At 37.2% G+C, this 18,966-nt stretch overlaps 1 protein-coding gene across 3 annotated transcripts in view; it reads left to right on the top strand.

The window, feature by feature from the left end:
* The window catches only part of LOC6039195 (fibroblast growth factor receptor homolog 1), a 52,220-nt gene that overhangs the window by 27,326 nt on the left and 5,928 nt on the right, over positions 1 to 18,966 (top strand). For all 3 annotated transcript variants that reach the window (XM_038266602.1, XM_038266600.1, XM_038266601.1), the window contains exon 3: positions 5,708 to 5,834. In XM_038266602.1, coding sequence (XP_038122530.1) covers positions 5,708 to 5,834 — 127 coding nt within the window. The remainder of the gene's footprint in view (positions 1 to 5,707; positions 5,835 to 18,966) is intronic.

Raw genomic sequence — 18,966 nt, 5'->3', positions numbered from 1 at the left:
TTTCGCTTCTTATAACGATTGCTGTCACAACGCTTAAATACAAAGGTTGGTTGAACTATCCAGCCTTCCGGTTGTCGTCTAGTCCAAGTCCCCGCACGTCGCGGAGTTCAATTAACCTAAATTAACTGCGCTCTGCTGTCTTAATAAACAACCAATCAATTTCAGCATAAGCAGAAGCTCTCTCCAGATCTCGCCACGGGTATTGTGTACCAATTCTGCCCATCATGGTCCACTGACTCACGTGTGTTCTACCCTAGAGAGAATCATCGAAGAGTGCGTAGTAGGCCATGTCAAAGTCCGCGAGTTGGCTGGTGGTCTTTGGCGGGGCCTAAATTTGTTTCTCTCCCGGCCTGCTTTGATTTCGGTGCAAAGCTGGAAAGAGAAATTGGTCCGGAAAGACGGTTGGGTGATGGTTGAACGCACCACCCTGCACGGTTGCTTGGATGCTGGGAAGAGGAAGTGACCAATTTGGAAATGTCTGCTGGAAATTTGCAAAATTATGCGTTGGGTGGTTTTGGAGGTTTGAGGTTATAAATAGACTTTGCGAGGTTTGCAATTAGGTATATTTATCTATCAGGACTTTGTAATGAAAAGTTTCCTGATTAAACAAAACCAAAATATTTATAGTTTACGTGGAAGACCTAGGCTTAAAACGCAATTTTTGTGTTGAATGCTACAGATTCGTTCTTTGCGTATCTTAGAAACATAACCTAAATCCTGATTCTGATTTTAACACTGGAATGCCCAACGTATGTCCAACTTACACGGACGCCCAAGCCTCCCAAAAAAGGTGGAACGATAACTTCAACACGCTGGTTCTCGGGCATTATCAACCAATCGGGACGATTCTTCTTTCCAGTGATTTGTTAGAATGTCTAGATGATTCTAGAACTTTGCAGAACTTAATTTGATCAAATCTGTAATTTCTGCAATCGAAAACATCGTTCCACCTTTTTTTTAAAAACGATTGCCTCCGCGGATTTTTTGGCGAATTTTTTTTTTACACGCGAAAAAAAAAGTTGGAACGATTGGTTGAGTAATGCCCGAGGACCATTGAGTTGAAGTTACCGTTCCAACTTTTTTGGAGCCTTGGGCGTTGGAATGTTAAAGGAATTCAAAAACCTTTAGATGGGGAAAGATACTGAAAAGCAGGCAACACTATTTTATGTTTTGAGCATTTCAGTGACATTACGTATAATGCCAGATACGGTCAACTTTGATAAAAATGTACATAATTGAATAAGTTTTGAAAGAGCATTCCGATTATCTATAAATTCTGGCATAATCTGGCAACACTGTGTAATTCTCTACCAACTCACACGAAATCGGGAAAAGTTGCCCCGACCCCTCTTCGATTTGCGTGAAACTTTGTCGTAAGGGGTAACTTTTGTCCCTGATCACGAATCCGAAGTCCGTTTTTTGATATCTCGTGACGGAGGGGCGGTACGACCCCTTCCATTAGACGCTCAATTAGACGCTCAATTTAATGGCGTACTCAGAATTCCGAAAAACGTATTTTTCATCGAAAAAAACACATTTTTTTTTAAATCTCCCATTTTCCGTTACTCGACTGTAAACATTTTTGGAACATGTCATTTTAAGGGAAATTTAATGTACTTTTCGAATCTAAAATTGACCCAGAAAGGTAATTTTTTCATTTTGAATAAAAATTTTCATTTTAAAATTTCGTCTTTTTCTAACTTTGCAGGGTTATATTTTAGAGTGTAATAATGTTCTACAATGTTGTAGAGCAGACAACTACAAAAATTTTGAAATATAAACATAAGGGGTTTGCTTATAAACATCACGAGTTAACGCGATTTTACAAAAAACAAAATGTTTTCCAATGACCAATTTGGATGACTTGGCAACACTTCATTACTCATTTTTGAATGAAAATAAAAAAAAATAGGAAACTGACCACACTTGAACTCAAATGCTATAAATTTATATGAAAATGATTTCCCGAGCTATCTTTCATTAAATTGCTCTATTTCCATAAACGTTGCAAATCTGGCAACACTGTCATGATATCCAGGTTTTTAAGCGAAGATGGCGTTTGAATGGTGAACGTCCGAAATGACAAAATCACGCAGTGGTACCAATATTCCGAAAAAAGTGTGCCATGGCATGACAGCCACATTTGTTTTCTAATGTTGGTGCTACTGCGCGATTTTGACATTTCGGATGTTCGCCATTTGAACGCCATCTTCGCTTAAAAACCTGGATACAGAAACTTATTTGGAAAGTTAAAAAAAAATTAAAATGTTTTTTTTTCGAATAATGGTGATTGAAGCTTTGGTATCTTCTAAAGAAGTGTTGCGAATGGAAAGGGGTAACATTTGGCTTGGTAAAAAGTTAGGGTGGTTCACGATTAGGTTGATTTTGAAAATCAAACTTTCCAGGAATATTTTTGAGATTTTCTATCTCTTCTAGAATGTTGTTGGGCACGCAAATTCAAGCATCAATTTTTCTGAAAATCAACACTCCACTCAATTTTGCGACCTGGACCGCTATGCAATGTTAAATTCGAATATTGTTATAAAAACTTATTTTAAAATTACAGTTGTACCAACAGCTGCCACAAGCTCCTTCCCCTTTTTTGACGGATTATGACTAACATGCGTAATTAAGTCGCCCCAGAAGGCAAATTGCCACCGCTCCGTATCTCATTAGGTTTGACATTTCGCTATTTTTACACAATTGTTTTTCACCCATCGCAAAAGCCGTGCTTATCGTTGCCATTTGCGATTCTGTCGACACGCACCAGGCAGCCATATCCCATCAAAATTTCCCCCCAAAACACTCTGCACTCTTGTTTTCTCTCTCTCTCTTTCTCTCTCTGGTGGCACAAATTTTCACCCAGAAAACACACCCGTTGACAGCGAGTAGAAAGTGCGTTTCGTCATTTTCGGTGTGTCAGGCCGGGGTTTGGCCAAAAGAGCAACTCGAACCCGTTCGTGGGCCTAGGAAACGGTGTTGAAAATTTATAATTAATCTCAAATTGCACATGTAAGGTACTGACTGGTCTGGCTTTGGTTAGTTGGTGCGGATTCTGGATGGTCGATAATAAGGGTAGCGGATTGGCAGTTGGTCCAGTTTGGAGTAGGTACCATTTATCTGTGAAATTTCACAACTTCGAAGGGAACAAGTGAAATAATTTTCAAGGTGATTTGTTCATCTTTTTTAACAAAAATGTCGATGATTTTATAAACAGGTCGTGAGTTTTTTGTTAGTGGATAAAAATTTAGCAACATCACATGGCGAAATCCAGTCTGCAATCCGCTAAAATCACCGTCTCCTAGCAAAGCGGAGTAAAGTTGATTAAAATTTAGCAATGGTTTTTTGAAATATTTTTCTTTTTTTTTGGAGATTTATAATATTTGGACTATTGAATTGATTTTTTTCGTTCTTTTTTTTTCTTTTTTGTGTTTTTTTTTTTAATTTTAGTATTTTTGCAGAAGTTTCAGGTATTCGATATTTATTTTTTCCTGTTGTTTAATTTATTCATCTATTTTATTCAACATTTTAGTATTTTCATTTTTTTTTTTCGATTAACAATTGGGTCCTAAAATGAAGCTTAGATTGCTGATATTATTGTTTGCAGCGATAAAGCTTCTTTTTCTGAGTACAATAACCCTTTGTACAACCACAAAGAGTTTGAAATGGATTTTTAAATCAATTTTGAAAAATTATCCTCGCGGTCCTTCTTGACAGAAAAGCTCCTACTTGACAGCTCGTTCCAAGGGGACCATAGTTGATCCATCGAAAAAATGGTGTCTTGTCAATATTTTTTTGCATTAAAATGAAAAAAAAGTGATCAGAAATGGTTTCTAATCGTGTTTTTTACCGTTGTAAATAAAAATTGACATAGGGCTTTAGTACCCAATTACAACGATTATTTGACTGAAAGAACCAGTCATTCGAAATGTTGTTGCTGAAATTGGCCAAAAAATATGTCAAAACAAATAAATAATTCAAACCAAAAAACAACAATATCTAAACAAAAAAACCTTGCTAAGTTATGAAAAAAAATCAAATTAAATTATTCGCTCTACAGCATTGCCTTGGCGTTCTCGATTGCGAGATTCCTACTCAAAACTAAGTGTTCGAAGTCTTGATTGTTGAGGCAATTGCAAACCTCTTTTTAAACCTGAACTGCTAAAAAAAAATAATCCATTCAAACAAATATTTTCAGGGATGGTGAAGCACAATAAGTTTATTCTAATGGAGTTTTTGAGTTCATTCCAGTCGTGTGTTACGTCATAAATATTTTTTGGCAATTAGAACCTTAAAATAGTACATAAACAAGAGCAAGCAAGGTAAAGTAAAAGCTTTCTATAGCAACTAAATTTGACAACTAAATTTTCTATTGTAAACGAAATTCAGTTTGTGACTATAAATCTAATGACAAAAAGACAATCTATTTTTTCTAATTTTTTACATAAAACAAACTACAACATTCAACAAAACTAGCCCCTTACCCTAAAAAATCGCATCCAGCAAAGGTGCATCGAACGGGTACGCAACTTAAGGTTCAGCCTGTCACCATCGTGACCGGCTGTCCCGCCACGAAACATGACGTCTGCTGATGATCCCCGCAACACTGCCACTGCACATTGCAATGTTTCGCGATGCGTAATATTTAATTAAATCCAAAAACGATTCCCTCTATGCCCTATAAGAGCGCTTATTCCGGAAAATTTAATCCAAATGTACGAACTCGGCTCGGCTGCGGTTCGTACCGTTTGCATCCATCAAATTTGCACCCGACATCTGTCAAAACAGTCATCGGAGTAGGCTGTGTGTCTCTCTCTTTGATGGACGGGACAGCCGAAAAAGATTAGTTAAGAAGGTTGCCGCAGTGTATCAAATGATAATTTTATGAACTTCATTAGGTTGACTTTTTTTTCTGGGCAATAAAACGTTCGTGGTAGATTTAATATCTGCATCGCTGCACTTTTTCTCATATTTTTAGGGGTTTCGGTTTCACTTTGGTGTTTCCCTTAGAGAGACTACGTTCAAATCCGGAACCCCTCTTCGAGTTTGGATGGTCCACTGAGTCTGTCTCGAGAAAAACTCTTCCCCCAATTTTCCATGAGCGATGTTTTTCGGAAACCAAAACCCTCGCGAGGTCTCGAAACAAAAGGCGTACAATTTCAGATTTGTCTCTTTTTTTTCCTCTATGGTTTCGTTGGAGGTGACAGGGGCCACATGTGTTTCTTCTGACACACTCTGTCAGGGGCCCGATAGTGATATGCTAGCGAAATGGGTTTGTTTTGAGTGTTGTTTGGTGAAGTTCAACGGAAACAAATTTGAACCAAATCCCTACAATGTAATAGGACTTAACCTCTCGGATTTACAGTTCAGAAAGGGGGATTCCCGACGAACAAATCAAACAGGGTGAGATCTCGTTCGTTTGCTCTGTCATATTTATATCAACAGAAGCTTTAGTTGAACAGAATTTCCGGAGCGTTTTCCGACAATCTGTTGTGAGTCACATTTTCTTAGAAAATTGGTTCAATCCCGGTTCGTCGAACCTTGCCAATTCTGTGTCAAACAAATGAGTAACCACTGTAAACATTGGCTCTATGTAATGTATTCATCACTTTTAAGATAAACTAATTAAATTTCACTTTCACGGGTTTGATGGAGCCGCATGGTATTTAAAAAAAACTAATTCAAATTGTTATTTTCTTCATTTTAGGACACAAACGACTCGTAAAGGAAACGGTTCCCCTGCATTCGAAGCTGCTAATCAAGTGCAACTTTGATGCTCCAGCCTGGTTCAAGAATGGAAAACCCATCACGACCGACAACCGGAGAGCGAAATCGTAAGTTTAAGCTTGTTTTTACTAGCAAACTACCAAACTGTCAAAAGAGCGAGTTTGTTTGTGATATAAAAAACTGTCAAAAAGAGCGAGTTTCAAGATATTGAGAGATATTGCACCAATATGAAGCCAATACTGGAGTCCATACGGTACGCAGCCTAGGCATACTACGTGAATATTATGCGCGTATGATATTCACGCTGATATTTGGTACGATATTATGCGCGTATGATACGCCGTATGCGATATACTCGAAGTGACTAACCCCTAGGCGAGTTTGTTTGTCATATAAAAAGAATCATGGTAACATTCGGGGGGATTACAACCCAATTCCGACCAAAGCAGCAACAGTTGTCACGGTTGTCAAATATGAGCCCACAACAAAAGCACTAGCTGTCAAATAGTAGCTCATAACAAATCATTGTTTGGGTTTTTTAACCTCAAATTTTTCGCAATTTTAACGATAAATTCCTGAAAAAGCACGTGAATTGTGTTGCTGATGGCAAATTTTATCATATAAACGGAGAATCCATCCCAAAATTGACTGAAAATTCATATCGAAAAAAGTGATTTTTCTGTTTAACCTTTTTTGCTTTTTTTCTTTTGGTCGATCATGCAGTGCGCCCGTACACTGAGAATCGGCATTACACATTTTTCAGTTTGCTTTTAAACACTTCGTGCTACCATAGTAATCTGTATAATACTGATTGTCAGTGTTTGTTTTTTTTGAACTTTAAAGATGGCGACTTCTTTGCTATCCCCCTGGGTACACTCAACCTCCGGTGGTTGGTCACTTTTTCGTTTGACACTTCTTTAGTTTGTACCCCGTTCGTTGGTCAAAGTCGAACTAAAAAGTGCCGAACTGTCACTTTTTACACGGCGCTCAGGTACACTATCGAAACAAACGTTTGGTAGTGTGTGTGAACTTCGTTTAAAAGAGGTGTCAAACTAAAAAGTGACCCCGTTCGTTTGACAACAGTTAGTGTCAAACCATCGGGGTTCGATTGTAATAACATCAAAATGGGTATAATCATATCCAGCTTACTAAGTCCGCGCCCCAAATCGCACGGCCAGTTTGATGTTATTTTTGGGATAGCAAGTTGCTATGCCAGAAGTAATTTCAAACCTTTTTTCTTACATAAATGATGTAATATTATTATGATTATTTTTACTGTGATAGTCTAATACCTTCTTAACATACAATTTAGGCCTTTATTTTCAAATCATCATTATTGGAAAGGTATTTGAAATATCTTTTTGAAACCATTGAAAACGGTATCTGAGTAGCATTTTACAAAAGGTTGTATGTAGAACTAGAGAAGTTTACCTCTGCATTTAGAACAAATCAGGCACGATGTAAAGTGGGCAATAAAATCAATTCAATTTGATTGCATAGCTAACGATAAACGCATCATCTCCCTTTTTTACAACGGTGAACAATATATCACTCGATGTATAATAAACATTAAACAAAGGCTCCTATAACGGCAAAACAATACAACGGAAGCATACCATTACTCAAACGGCTTCGCTACATTCAACCAATGTGTCAATATTTCCATCAACGGGTGCTTCCCTCAACGAGCGACCTCTCGGGGGTTCCTCACTCCCGGGTCAATTGTTGCCCCTTGCAACAGTACATTTTCCCAGTAATAAATCGCCATTTTATAGTTATAGGATGAATATTTTCCCCTCTGTTTGTGATCTTCATGGCTTGCTCAGATTGAGCTATTCCTTAGGTTCAGAAACCTCTTGAAGCAGCAGTTCCGTTCTCGCTTGTCTTCCTCGGATTAGTTCGGTTAGTACGTTGTGATGATCAGATTATCGAGGGGGCACGTGGCCATTTGTTGCCTCCGCGGCAGTTGTTTATTTTTTCATCATCCCAATAAACTTCGACATCGTCTGTGGTTCAACCTAGCAGGCTGATGGTTTTTCCACCACTCACTGATTTCCCCTGGCAACCAGCCCGGCTTGCTGCGTGAAGATTGGAAGGAAAAGCGCATAATTGAAACGGAGCTGACTCAGCTCGACGACAGTGGATTGAACTGGTCCAAGGACGGAATGCGAAACGCGACAAGACCTGGTTTGACAAAGGTGTCAATTTATTGAAATTGCCTCGCACAGAGTACTCCTCTCGTTCGTTGGTTCGCTCGCAAGAGCAAGCACTTAATTCGGCAGATGTTTTCCTCGCGAGCTTTTCCTCGGACTACTTTGTTGACTTAGTATTTGTAAACATTTCATGGCAGCTCGCAGTAATGCCACCCTTTTTTTTCCTTAGGCTTATTTTTAGTTAGCGCAGTGTACGGTTCGTACCGATGGACTTAACTGAATTATTTTTACTACTTCAACAACTTTTCCAACTCTGTTTTTTCACTACACGAGAGTGAGTGGGGGAGTAATTTCACGGATGTGTTGAAATTGCACGCTGCTGTGAAATGCTTACCCGTGTACTGACAGTTGAGAGCACGCGTGCGTGTGCGATGTACTTAACCTCACTTTTTCGTTTTCTTCCGTTTTGCGCAAAAACTCACAGAACGGAGAAGCAGGTTTAGTGTCGGTCAAATATGCGGACGTGCGTTCCAAATTCATCCACGGTTTGACAGAACGGATTTGGGTGGATTTTACTGTCTTTAGAAGAGGCTTCAGCAATTATACGTTTCAATGCTGATAATCGTTGAATCAACGTCAACGCTGTAAGTTTTCTAGAGTTTAATCAAGAAAGAGTATTTTTATCATAAATTTATTGATTCGGAAACTTCTAAAATAGTTAAAAAACAAAAAAAAAATGGCCGGATTTTAACCGGAATTTGACGAGTTCAGTAAGGGTCTCGAGTTGCTAAATATGGACAGGATTATTTTTGATATGATACAATACTAAATTGATATGGCCTATGCTCCTGAACCCAGACTGTGACTGGCCGACTTTATGACAGAGCGGTGGAGCCTCCTGCTAGTATTCAAAGAGTAAACAACACATTTCTGACCTACTGCGATTGAAACTCTTTGATCACCAACAGTAGGCTACCTTGCTCTGTCTAAGATTTGACATGGATTATGGACAATTTTCTGGGATCTGCATGGCAAATCTCAATCTTATTTCCGGAACATGGCCGTTGACCCTTGTGTGCTCTGGACGAGCTGAAGAAACCCCCTTCCTCCCAATACAGTCCACAATAGTGCTTGAAGGGCTCGATCCGGAACAAGTGGCCAATTTTGTATTGTCCAGATTTGGTAATGACGAACAGGACTGCAAAGACGAGTGGCCATCACACAAATCAAGGAAAAACTTTAATTCTGTCGATATTTAGCTAGTAAAAATCTGATCACAAATTCGGATTGAACTTGAGAAAGAAAGTTGAGATGAAAGTGACCACAAATCAGCTAGCTGCTAGGGCTTAGAATACGTTGAAAATCCGGCCTCTTCTGTCCTCTTGGTCCAAACGGATCCCCAAACAACCATGCTACATCTATTTGAGAGGTTATCCAATCAAAACATTTATGAAAAAAGATTTCTTTCCTCATAAAACTCCAGAAAACTTTAAAAGAACGCCGTTAATCAACGCGTTGATTATCGAAAAAGTGGCAATAATTTAAAAAAAGGAAAATAATAAATTTGAAATTCAGTTACAATTAATACAGTCGACTCTCTGGTTGTCAATATCCAAGGATCCGTCGAGGAAGATAATCATCAGTTTACAGAACGATGTTAAGTGAAGACTCGATTGAAAATATTTTTTTTGATAGGGTATTTTAACCATTAGTGGACCCCCTAGTAGAGCCGAAGCACATTTTTCACAAATTTTCAATATTTTAAGCCCTTTTTTATAACCCTTTGTATAAAACAATGAAATCTGAAGTCTTTTGAACAATTTTGACTATTTGTTTCATCAGTTATTTGTTTTTGAGCAGCAAAATAGCCATTTGAAAAAAGTTTTTTGCCTTGTTATGGACCCCTTTTCCTATAGTAGACCCGGGTCCATAATCCGATTGTGGACCCGGGTCCACTATAGGCAAACTGTTATTTTTATACCAAATTTAACCGATATTTGATGTTTTGATGCATGGTGTAGGTCTAATGATAGATATAATGAATAAAAGATGGATTTTGCTCACTTTTCATTATAAACAAATATGTTTTGTTAACAAATTTGGCTTTAAACAACAAAACACCTAACAGACATTTAAACACATTTATTTCCGAAAAAGATCAGAGAAAACGTTTCAAAAACCACTATAAACATAAAAATAACTAAAAAAAAGTAATCTTGATGCAAATTTTTCCATATTAATTACATAAATGGTTGACCGAAACTATATAATAGATTTGTTTACAGTTGCTGATAAAACCACGCATATTTATTTAAAAAAATGTTTTGTTATTGATTTATTATTATAAAATATTATTTCAAACTGCAATTATGATGCTTCAGTTAAGTACAATTAACTATAGTTTTGATTAATTATAATTTTTTACGGCTTCAGCATTTTTGGTACTTTTAACATGAAAACAGCTCTATTTGTACTCATAATTGAAAAAATATGCGTTTAGGTTGATAACAACAAGCATTTATTGTATGTTTTAGAGAAACTTTTGCTTGAATACACAGTTTTCTTCATTTTTGAAGGTTAAATTAACAGGGGTCCACTTTTGGAAAAGTTTGGATTTCGTTGTCCTATATTGGACCCCTAATTTTTGTTCGAAAATGGCAGTTCTTCGCTTTATTTTAGTAAAATCCTTAAACTTACATTATTTCGACTTGCTGAAGTTAAATAATCAGTCAAAAAATGATTGGATGGTTAATTCAATCATAAAATATAAATGCAGTTTTGTTGTGAAAATGCTAGTGGCCATGGCTGATTTCAGATGTCGAACTCAAAACACTTTTTTGGCTGAAAGGACACGTCAATAACAGCCAACATTGTTTTAAATGATGCTGAACATGCCAAATAAATTATTTCTAGACAACAACACGCTTGAAATTGTGATTTTTATTGTATTTTTCATTAAAAACCCTCCAGAGGGTCCACTATAGGAAAGGGGTCCACTAATGGATAACGTACCCTACCCAGCAAACAAAAACAAACTAATGTCAAACACTCTTCAAAGCTTCGTTTCGCAAAGAAAAGTGCCCATGCAAGCCATGGGAAAGTGAAATTATCGACAACCGGAAGAGATTTTTAAAGCAAACAGAATCCAAGGGACCGTCGAGGAAGGGATCCTTCAAGCAAGAGAAAATATCGAGGAATGAAGAGAATAGAAGTTTGCAGATTTCCTCGATGGATGGAGCAATATTGATATTGAAAAGATCGACAGCCAGAGAGTCGACTGTAAATAATTATTCAATGCAACGTGAATTTTAAAAGTATAAAAGTAAAACAATAAATAAATAAACAATGTTAATTTTAGTAGCCTCATTATTTTGAGGAACTATTTTTTACCTTTGATTTTTATTCTGAATCTTTTAATACAAGATCGTTTATTGAGCTTTTTTGGACTCCAAATTATAGTTTAAAATGTTTACAAATCAACATTTGCACTAAGCGATTTTTCAAAAGTTGCACAAACTTGTTGCATGAATCCGTAACAGATTTTTGTGAAGTAAAAATATAGCTTACACTTAATTGCCTTGCCAATATGATAAATAACGACTCAAAACAATTATTTAAAGCTGCTTGTTCCTTCTTAAGATCAACTGTAAATATTCATTGATGAAATTTTTACAGTTGTCAGAAAAACCCTAATGTTCAGAATTGCCGGACCTTAACTTTACAATGCAAGAGTTTTTTTTTTTTCAAAATATAATTTTATATTAAGGTTGATGCGAAACACAAAATGAATATTTGACACTAAAAGGAAATTACCTTGACACAGCGAAATTAATTTACTTATAATAAAAAAATGAAGTTTGTTATGCTCGAAAGAGGATATGGAAATTGAACATATCTTGAAAAGGCTTTTCCCTCTTAGAAATAATTATAAAAAAATATTCACTGTAGACTATAGTTTTTCGTTTTGTGGGGTGTTACTTTTAAGTTTGATTTAAGATAAATTTTGGGATCAACTTTTCTTTTTTTGTGTTCTCTCAATTCTAATAATTCGAATTTTTGGCAAGCTTAAATTTACATTTTTTGGATAAGAAAATTAGAGAACACAATGATCTGAATAATTAAGAATTTCTCAAATGTTTTGCCTTCCTCACCTCACTGAGGCAAGGCTATAAAATCACTCGAAAAATGAACTTCTTAAATACACCTCCTAGATATACCTTCACGTATTCTGACTCGACTCGACTCAAACTCTGAACATAATTTTTTTTCCACACAATAATCTCAGAACTGGCTGAACCGATTTTAGCCGGATCCGTCTTATTCTGTTCGTTTTGGGGTCTCCTAAGACCCTATTAAATTGTGTTCTGTTTAGTAAAGTATTTAAAAAGTTATGCCAAGAAAAGATTTTTGTAGATACAAAAAGGGTGATTTTTGCATAACCTCAAAAGGCCGGGTCTTTTTGTTTACTCTTTGACTAAAACATTAAAAGTAAGAAAACAAAAAAATAAAAAAAATATTCATGATTCGATTATTAAAAAAAAACCCGCGGATGACATGAAGTTTGTGGTCCTCAGAAACACGTGAATTTTTCAAAAAAAAAAAATAGGCAAGGCCGTATGGTTTTCTCCAACGTTTGTATGAAGAATAAGGGCTGCTCGTCGCTGTTGCATACAAGCAAAAATTGCATGCAATATGTGAGAGTAACGAACAGCAATAATTCTCCATGCAAACTTTGGAGAAAACCATTCGGCCCTGTCTAAATACAAAAAATATAAATAAAGTGCATGTGTTTCCGGGGAAACTCCATGCTTTCCCTTGACAGACATTTTGTTGATCGGTTTAATCGAACTTCGGATTATCGAGTCTGGACTGTATTGAAAATCAGAACCACAAACAACCCTTAAACAAATGGCTTAACTCAAGCTAGTTATTCCAATCACTCTAAACCACTCCCTGAAATGTTACAAATACTCACTCCCATCAACGGCATACTCAAAACAAAACCACCGAAAACCAAAACGTCTACAAAGACACCACACCACATTAACCGCAAATATCGGAACTACGTTCCACTTGAGTATTCTGGAGTTGTTTTGAATTCCGATGACGTCTCTAAACGAGCATCAGTGGACCGTCCTCGTCCCTCACCGTCACCAAAACCCAGCCCCAAAAACAAAACACCACATAATCATGGCATGTAACAATCAAATTAGCTTCTCGTGGGGACCCAAACAAAACCACAATCCGACGCGGTTCATTGGCGGCTCCACGAGGAATTGTTTGACAGCGGCGATTAACCGCCGCGACCACATCTCGTGAAACGATAAATTAGCATGCCACTGGCGTACTCCCGTTTTTCGGGCCATACGAACCGAACCCGACAATTACCGCCGCGCAGCTGAGATTTACAAGTTCAAGTCGTGGGATTTTCAACATGGCCGACGCCGTTAAACGGCAGTTTGACAGTTTGCAACTTTGTAAACAAAGCAGCGCTGGAAGGCGAAGAAGGCTGAGATTCACTGCGCTGTAATTGCTTTTAATGGATTACAAATTGATGGTTACTTGTTTGCCGGTGCATTCTTCGCAAATGGCCAGATTGCTGGCACGGCGGACGACGACGACGGTGTGGCAGCGTGTGTAATTAACCGCGCAACCCGGTAGTTTCGACGGGTTTGGTTCTGTCTCTAATTCACTCGAATTCGAAGGCACTAAAACGTAAATGTTTATTTGGGCATTCGGTGAAATTAAACATTTTTTTTTAATAATTTCACTTCTAAAAAACAACACAATCGAAGCGTACTGCACGACCGGTGTACCAGCCATGTAAACATTAGGGAATCGGACCAGCATCTGGCATCGTTCCGACGCGATTTAGATTCTTTTTTTTATGATTTACGTGGTGCGGGCCAGTTGTTGTGGCCGGTTGGCCCTTTGCTGCACAAGTCATGGGTGCATGTGAGGGACACGTGGTGAAGAACACAGGGAAATTTGGGAGCGTGAAATGCATTACTAAATCGAAGCATGCTTTGACCACGGAGTTGATCCGTTTTTCAGTGAACTTTTATTGACTTGACTGTATTCAGTTGATTCTAGTTCAGCATAACAGTTGAATTACTTCTTCGTTGTTTGCATCGAGATTTATTAGCAACTCCAATTCCTGCACAGCAACTTCAGCAAGTTTTTCAATAAAGCGCAGTAAATAGTAAATTGCTGAAACTTCAGTTTCCTGAATCCAATCAGGAAGACAGATGGTAACTGAATTTTCAGTAAGTTTGAAAATGTCAAAATGACTTAAGAAAAGCTGAACTTTCAGCAATCGAAGATCTGTCAAACTGAACTGAAATTTCAATAAATAAAGACTTGTCAATAAAAACTTTTCAGCAATTGGTAAGCTGTCATAGTGAACTGTATTTTCCAGAGTCTCGGCCCGAAACTTCAAACACGAACAAAAGCAGCGAACCGAAGATTGGCAATGACGTTTTGGAATTTTGACAGTTCGGAACGCATGAATTACCCCATTATCGGTTTCCCGCATAGGTGATATGGAAATTGTTGCACATGGCTGAAGTTGTGAATTTTGCAACTTATTTTAATTTATGCTAAATTTCAAAATTTAAACATTAAACTACAGTGAATCGATGTGAAAACTTAAAATACACTAAAGCCACGATGATTTGATGTGCAATCTTGATCAGAATCGCGATAAAAGAGGTTTAAATTGAAAAATAATAATAAAACAAATTTTGGTCTAGAATTTAACGAAACTTTGTCTGTTTTGTAAGACTTAATGTTATTGCACAATGGCTATAGAATTTTATTCAAAAAAGTAAATTTTTCGGTTCGTCCACAAACAATCTCATGTTTGTAAACAAACGACGCCATATTGCCAATGTTGTTCGGTAGCATTATTTCCGTCATTATATTTAAGTAAAACAAACATAACTTCTTTTGAAATCACCAACGTCTATATCACCCTGCTGTCATTGCAGGGGAAGCTTTGTTATGATTCGTTTTTCTTTGCCGAATGTACATGGCGCCTTTTTGGCGTTTTGTTATGATTCGCTTTTCGTCGGCAAATGTACATGGCATCTTTTTCATGATGCTTTTTTTTCGTCACGAGGTTCATGTAGTCTTTTATTTGACAGGTTGACAGGGCTATATAAACAGGCACTGATGATGCCAGAAATTTTGTTTATGTTACTTTTTTAAAATCATTATTAAATGGACTTCACTGAAGTAGCTTTTGCTAATTTTTGGTGGTGTACTTTCAGAATACGCAATAAGCCAGAAAGTGTCAAAATGTACATGATGCCTTATGAAATGTTGCCGTCGAAATTGTCAATCAATACTAAATTTTCAGTAGTTTTAATCTCGATTTTGCTTTTAATTTTTGAAATTTATTTTTCTGAAAGACTGATTGACAAAAAAAAATGCCTTTATCTGAAGAAAAAAAAAGGGAGATATTTGAGGGCAATTTAAACCCAACAAACATTTTCCTCGCACGGCCATGCAACTTGCCGAAAACAACACAAGACCAGAAGTCCACATCCAACCGACCGGCACCGGTTTTGTCGGCTGCGGAAGAAACTCGACTTGACACGGCTCTAGAAAAAAACTAAAACGGCGATAACCAAATAAATAGACTGGCAGAGCAAACGTCATAAACAGAAATAGACTGGCAGTGTCTTGCGAACCTTCGTGGTGAACGGACACTAGAGCTGCGGTATTTTTTACTACCTAAGCTCAGAGTTATTTCAAAACAAAATTCACAGTCTTTTTAAAGACTACCTGAGTTATTTTCCAAAATTCTAAACAGTCTTTTCAAGACTAACCCCGCCTGAAATTTTGTTGTATTTTACAAACGAAGCCATCTTTTAAGAGAACTTTGCTTGCAAAATGCGTCAAAACAAAGGTAAACGCAAATCTTCTGAAGATTTGGTCGTTACGTCGGTGAAGCGTTTGAACGCTAAACCGGCTAACGGAAACAGAAAAGAAAACAGCCTCTTCTGAGGTCTGATTCTGATTCTGAATGTGAGGTCAATCCTCCAATTCCATTGACAAACAGTTTCGGTGTTTTATCCGAAACTGAAGACATGGAACCTTCTCCTCGTACTGAGCCTTCTGCCGTCGAGAAACGAGTAAAGGCTCCGCCAATTGTTGTGACTTCCGTCTCCGATTTGGCCAGCTTTCGAACGCAACTGAAGAATTGCAAGGAAACTTGCAATTTGAAGGTTTCGTTCCAGCTTGGTCGAAGAGGAGAATGTCGCTTGTTGACGGAATCTTTACAAGATCACCAAACTTTTGTTGGTTATTTGAAAACCACAAACACAATTTCTACACGTATGAGACCAAGAATGCTCGGCCATTCAAGGCGGTCTTGAAAGGTCTCTCCAACGACTTGTCGGTGGATGAGATCAAAAACGAACTTAAGGTGTTGCTTGGCTTTGCCCCATCCCAAGTAATACCAATGAAGAAAAATCAAACGGGAATATTTCTCGCTTTGGTTTGACTTCACAATTTTATCTGATTCATTTCAACAGAAATGAAATCAACAATTTGAAACTTTTGGACAAAGTACAGTTTTTGTTCCATGTACGGGTAAAGTGGGAGCATTTTAAGAAACATGGCGGTAATGGCCAGAATCTGACCCAGTGCCGGCGTTGCCAGGCATTCGGTCACGGTACTGATCATTGCGCCATGGTTCCAAAATGCATGGTTTGCGGGGATTCTTCTCACGACAAGGACAATTGTCCCGTGAAAGAAGTCACCCAATTTAAATGTGCAAATTGTGGTGGAAATCACAAATCAAATTTCTGGGATTGCCCCATCAGAAAAAAGGTTTTGGATTCTCGTGCTAAGCATCAGCCGAAATCCAAACCGAATTTTTCTCAAAGTCAGGTTGTACCTGCATCTTTAAATCAAACGTTCGTGCTGTCTCACTCGAACAATTCTAGAAATACCCCTACCGTGGAAAAGTTAGGTAACAACAATGGCATTTCTTATGCTAACGTCGTTTCGGGTTCATCCACGAATTTTAAATCCTCTACCAATCTTTCTGAAATTGGGCAGGTACCTCAAATCTCATTTGAAAATTTTTCTGCTGGCAACGCTTTGGGATCTTCTGATCTCGGCGATGTTACGTTTGAAAAATGACTTTTTGCAAAACTCACTGTTTGGTTTGATTCAAACAATGAGTAATGCTACATCCATGATGGAAGCAATCCAGATTGGATTAAAATTTGCGAATGATGTTGTTCTTACCCTGAAGTTTAATCATGGATCTAAGTAATTCCATCAATATTATGAATTTTAATGCTCGCTCTTTAAAAGCGAAAGAAAATGAATTTTTCAACTTTTACGAGTTCATAACGTGCATGTTGCTGTTATAACCGAAACATTTTTAAAAACTGGCACTTATTTGAAAAGTGATCCAGATTATAAAGTTATAACTAATAACCGAATGAATCGAAATGGCGGTGGAGTTGCAATAGTTATCCACCGTAGTATGACTTATAGCACGTTACGTGACTTTAAGTTAAAAGTTATTGAAAGTTTGGGCATTGAACTTGAAACTTCTTTTGGGAAAATTATGATTGCAGCTGCATATTTGCCATTCCAATGCACTGGGGAAAATAAAAATTATTTCAAAGGGGATTTGAATAAACTTACTCGGCATAGATCTCGATTTTTGATCATCGGTGATTTTAATGCCAAACACCAATCTTGGAATAATTCAAAAGTAAATTCCAATGGTAAAATTCTGTTCAGAGATTGCACTTCTGGTCTTTATTCGGTTTTATACCCGAATGGGCCAACTTGCTTTTCTTCTGTTAGAAATCCATCAACAATTGATTTGGTGTTGACAAATCAAAGTCAGTATTGTGGTCCTTTAGTGACTCATGCTGATTTTGATTCTGATCATCTTCCAGTAACTTTTTCACTTTCTCATGAAGCAGTTACCAGACCCAATAGTTCTGTGTTTAATTACCACAAAGCTAATTGGGACAGGTATCAGCATCATATTGAGAATAATTTAAATCATGATTTTGTTTTAGAAACCAAAGCTGATATTGATTCAGCCTTGGAATCTTTAACTAATGCAATTTTGGATGCTAGGAATATTGCTATTCCTAAAGTCCAAGTCAAATTTGATTCTCCCATTATTGATGACGATCTTCAGCTTCTGATTCGTCTGAAAATGTTCGCCGAAGACAGTATCAACGTTCTCGTGATCCTGCACTGAAGCGAATTCAAAAGATTTGCAAAAGGTTATTGACCACAGATTCACTCTCCTGCGAAATGAAAAGTTCGCAAGAGATGTCGAACAAATTAAACCTTATTCCAAACCTTTTTGAAACTTTCAAAGGTTCTTAAGAAACCTCAAAACCTATCCCTTCTTTAAAAGATGGTGATAATATTCTATTAACTAATGGGGAAAAGCTCAAAACTTGCTCAGCAGTTTGAGAGTGCTCATAATTTCAACTTGAATGTTTTGAGTCCTATTGAAAATCAAATTTCAATAGAATTTCAGAATATTGTTGAACAAGAATTTTCATCAGATGAAGTTTTTAATACGGATCTGAATGAAATAAAATCTATTATCAAAAAATTTAAAAATATGAAAGCCCCTGGTGAGGATGGCATTTTTTACATTTTAATTAAAAAATTACCAGAAGCAACTTTAAGTTGCTTGGTCAAAATTTTCAACAAATGTTTTGATTTGGCATATTTTCCCAGTAGTTGGAAAAATGCCAAAGTAATTCCGATTTTGAAACCGGATAAAAATCCTGCTGAAGCCTCAAGCTATCGGCCCATTAGTTTGCTTTCATCTATTAGTAAATTATTCGAAAGAATAATTCTTAATAGAATGATGACGCACATTAATGAAAATTCAATTTTCGCTGATGAGCAGTTTGGATTTCGCCTTGGGCATTCAACTACTCATCAGTTGTTGAGAGTTTCAAATTTAATTCGAAGCAACAAATCTGAGGGCTATTCTACTGGCGCTGCTCTTCTAGACATAGAAAAAGCATTTGACAGTGTTTGGCATAAAGGTTTGATTGCGAAATTGAAAAGGTTTAATTTT

The sequence above is a fragment of the Culex quinquefasciatus genome, chromosome 1 (assembly GCF_015732765.1).
Source record: "Culex quinquefasciatus strain JHB chromosome 1, VPISU_Cqui_1.0_pri_paternal, whole genome shotgun sequence".
Classification (NCBI taxonomy): domain Eukaryota; kingdom Metazoa; phylum Arthropoda; class Insecta; order Diptera; family Culicidae; genus Culex; species Culex quinquefasciatus.
Note: the sequence above shows the minus strand (reverse complement) of the source record. Positions and strands in the feature narration are given on the sequence as shown.